This window comes from Sphaeroforma arctica, assembly GCF_001186125.1.
Source record: "Sphaeroforma arctica JP610 unplaced genomic scaffold supercont1.680, whole genome shotgun sequence".
Classification (NCBI taxonomy): Eukaryota; class Ichthyosporea; order Ichthyophonida; genus Sphaeroforma; species Sphaeroforma arctica.
Window position 1 is genome coordinate 16,934 of NW_014039878.1, and position 1,075 is coordinate 18,008.

The 1,075-nt window shown below is 36.5% G+C and overlaps 1 protein-coding gene across 1 annotated transcript in view; it reads right to left on the reverse strand.

The window, feature by feature from the left end:
- SARC_08009 (hypothetical protein) overlaps nt 1–1,075 on the reverse strand; it is a gene marked incomplete at both ends in the record, with an annotated part of 24,845 nt that overhangs the window by 9,762 nt on the left and 14,008 nt on the right. Inside the window, one exon of the mRNA XM_014298026.1 lies at nt 84–176. Coding sequence (XP_014153501.1) covers nt 84–176 — 93 coding nt within the window. The remainder of the gene's footprint in view (nt 1–83; nt 177–1,075) is intronic.

Here is a 1,075-nt window from a genome sequence, read left to right on the forward strand (position 1 = left end):
TGCATCCGTATTCTGTAAAAAGATAAGCCCATTTATATCCGCCACAGTCGCTATCAAATAGCCCCCAAAAGCCGCTAGCTTACCTGGGTTTTGGTGTAATTCCATATCCTGATTTCATCCACAGCTCCTCGGTGGAACACGCCGCTCCAGAACATCCACGTGCACACACTAAACCCCTGTATGAATACAGCAACGATGAGTCAGCACAGGCGCAGGGGAGGGGGGGGGGTCATATGAACTTATCAAGGGACATATCACCTACAACAATTTACAATTATACACTGGTATATACTGTCATTTACTATTTACTATTATACACTATTATACACTATTATACACTAGTATATACTGTCATCTACTATTTACTATTATACACTATTATACACTAGTATATACTGTCATCTACTATTTACTATTATACGCTATTATACACTATTATTTACTAATATACACTATTATACACTAGTATATACTGTCATCTACTATTTACTATTATACACTATTATACACTATTATTTACTGTCGTTTTCTATCAACTACTACTGTCTACTATTATACACTAATATACACCACTATACACTATTATACACTATCAACTACCATCATCTACTACTATCTACTGTTGCAGTGAACCGTTGAGACCAAACAATGCAGCCGTGGAATGGTCGTAAGAATAAGAGTTCTTATTCAGACTATGCACAACATTCAAATGCGACATGGAGGGATAGCATATATTCCGTTGCACACATATCAGCACGCAACTGTTGAGGCCCTTCGAGTGGATAGTGAAATGAAGTGAACAACCAAATGAACCCCTGCCCGTGACAGTGTACTTCGCCTGACACAAACACGCGCCAGGTACGCTGTTGTATGACTACGAGTATCTCTGCAGCTCACAAACTGAAACAGCACGACACGGCAAAACTGAGTGCAATTCTGGGTGTGACGGTAGCACAGTGTGCTACAAATGAATGTTCAATATATATATATATATATAAATATATATATATATATATATATTTATATATATATATATATAGATAGATAGATATGTATATAATATACTAATATACTA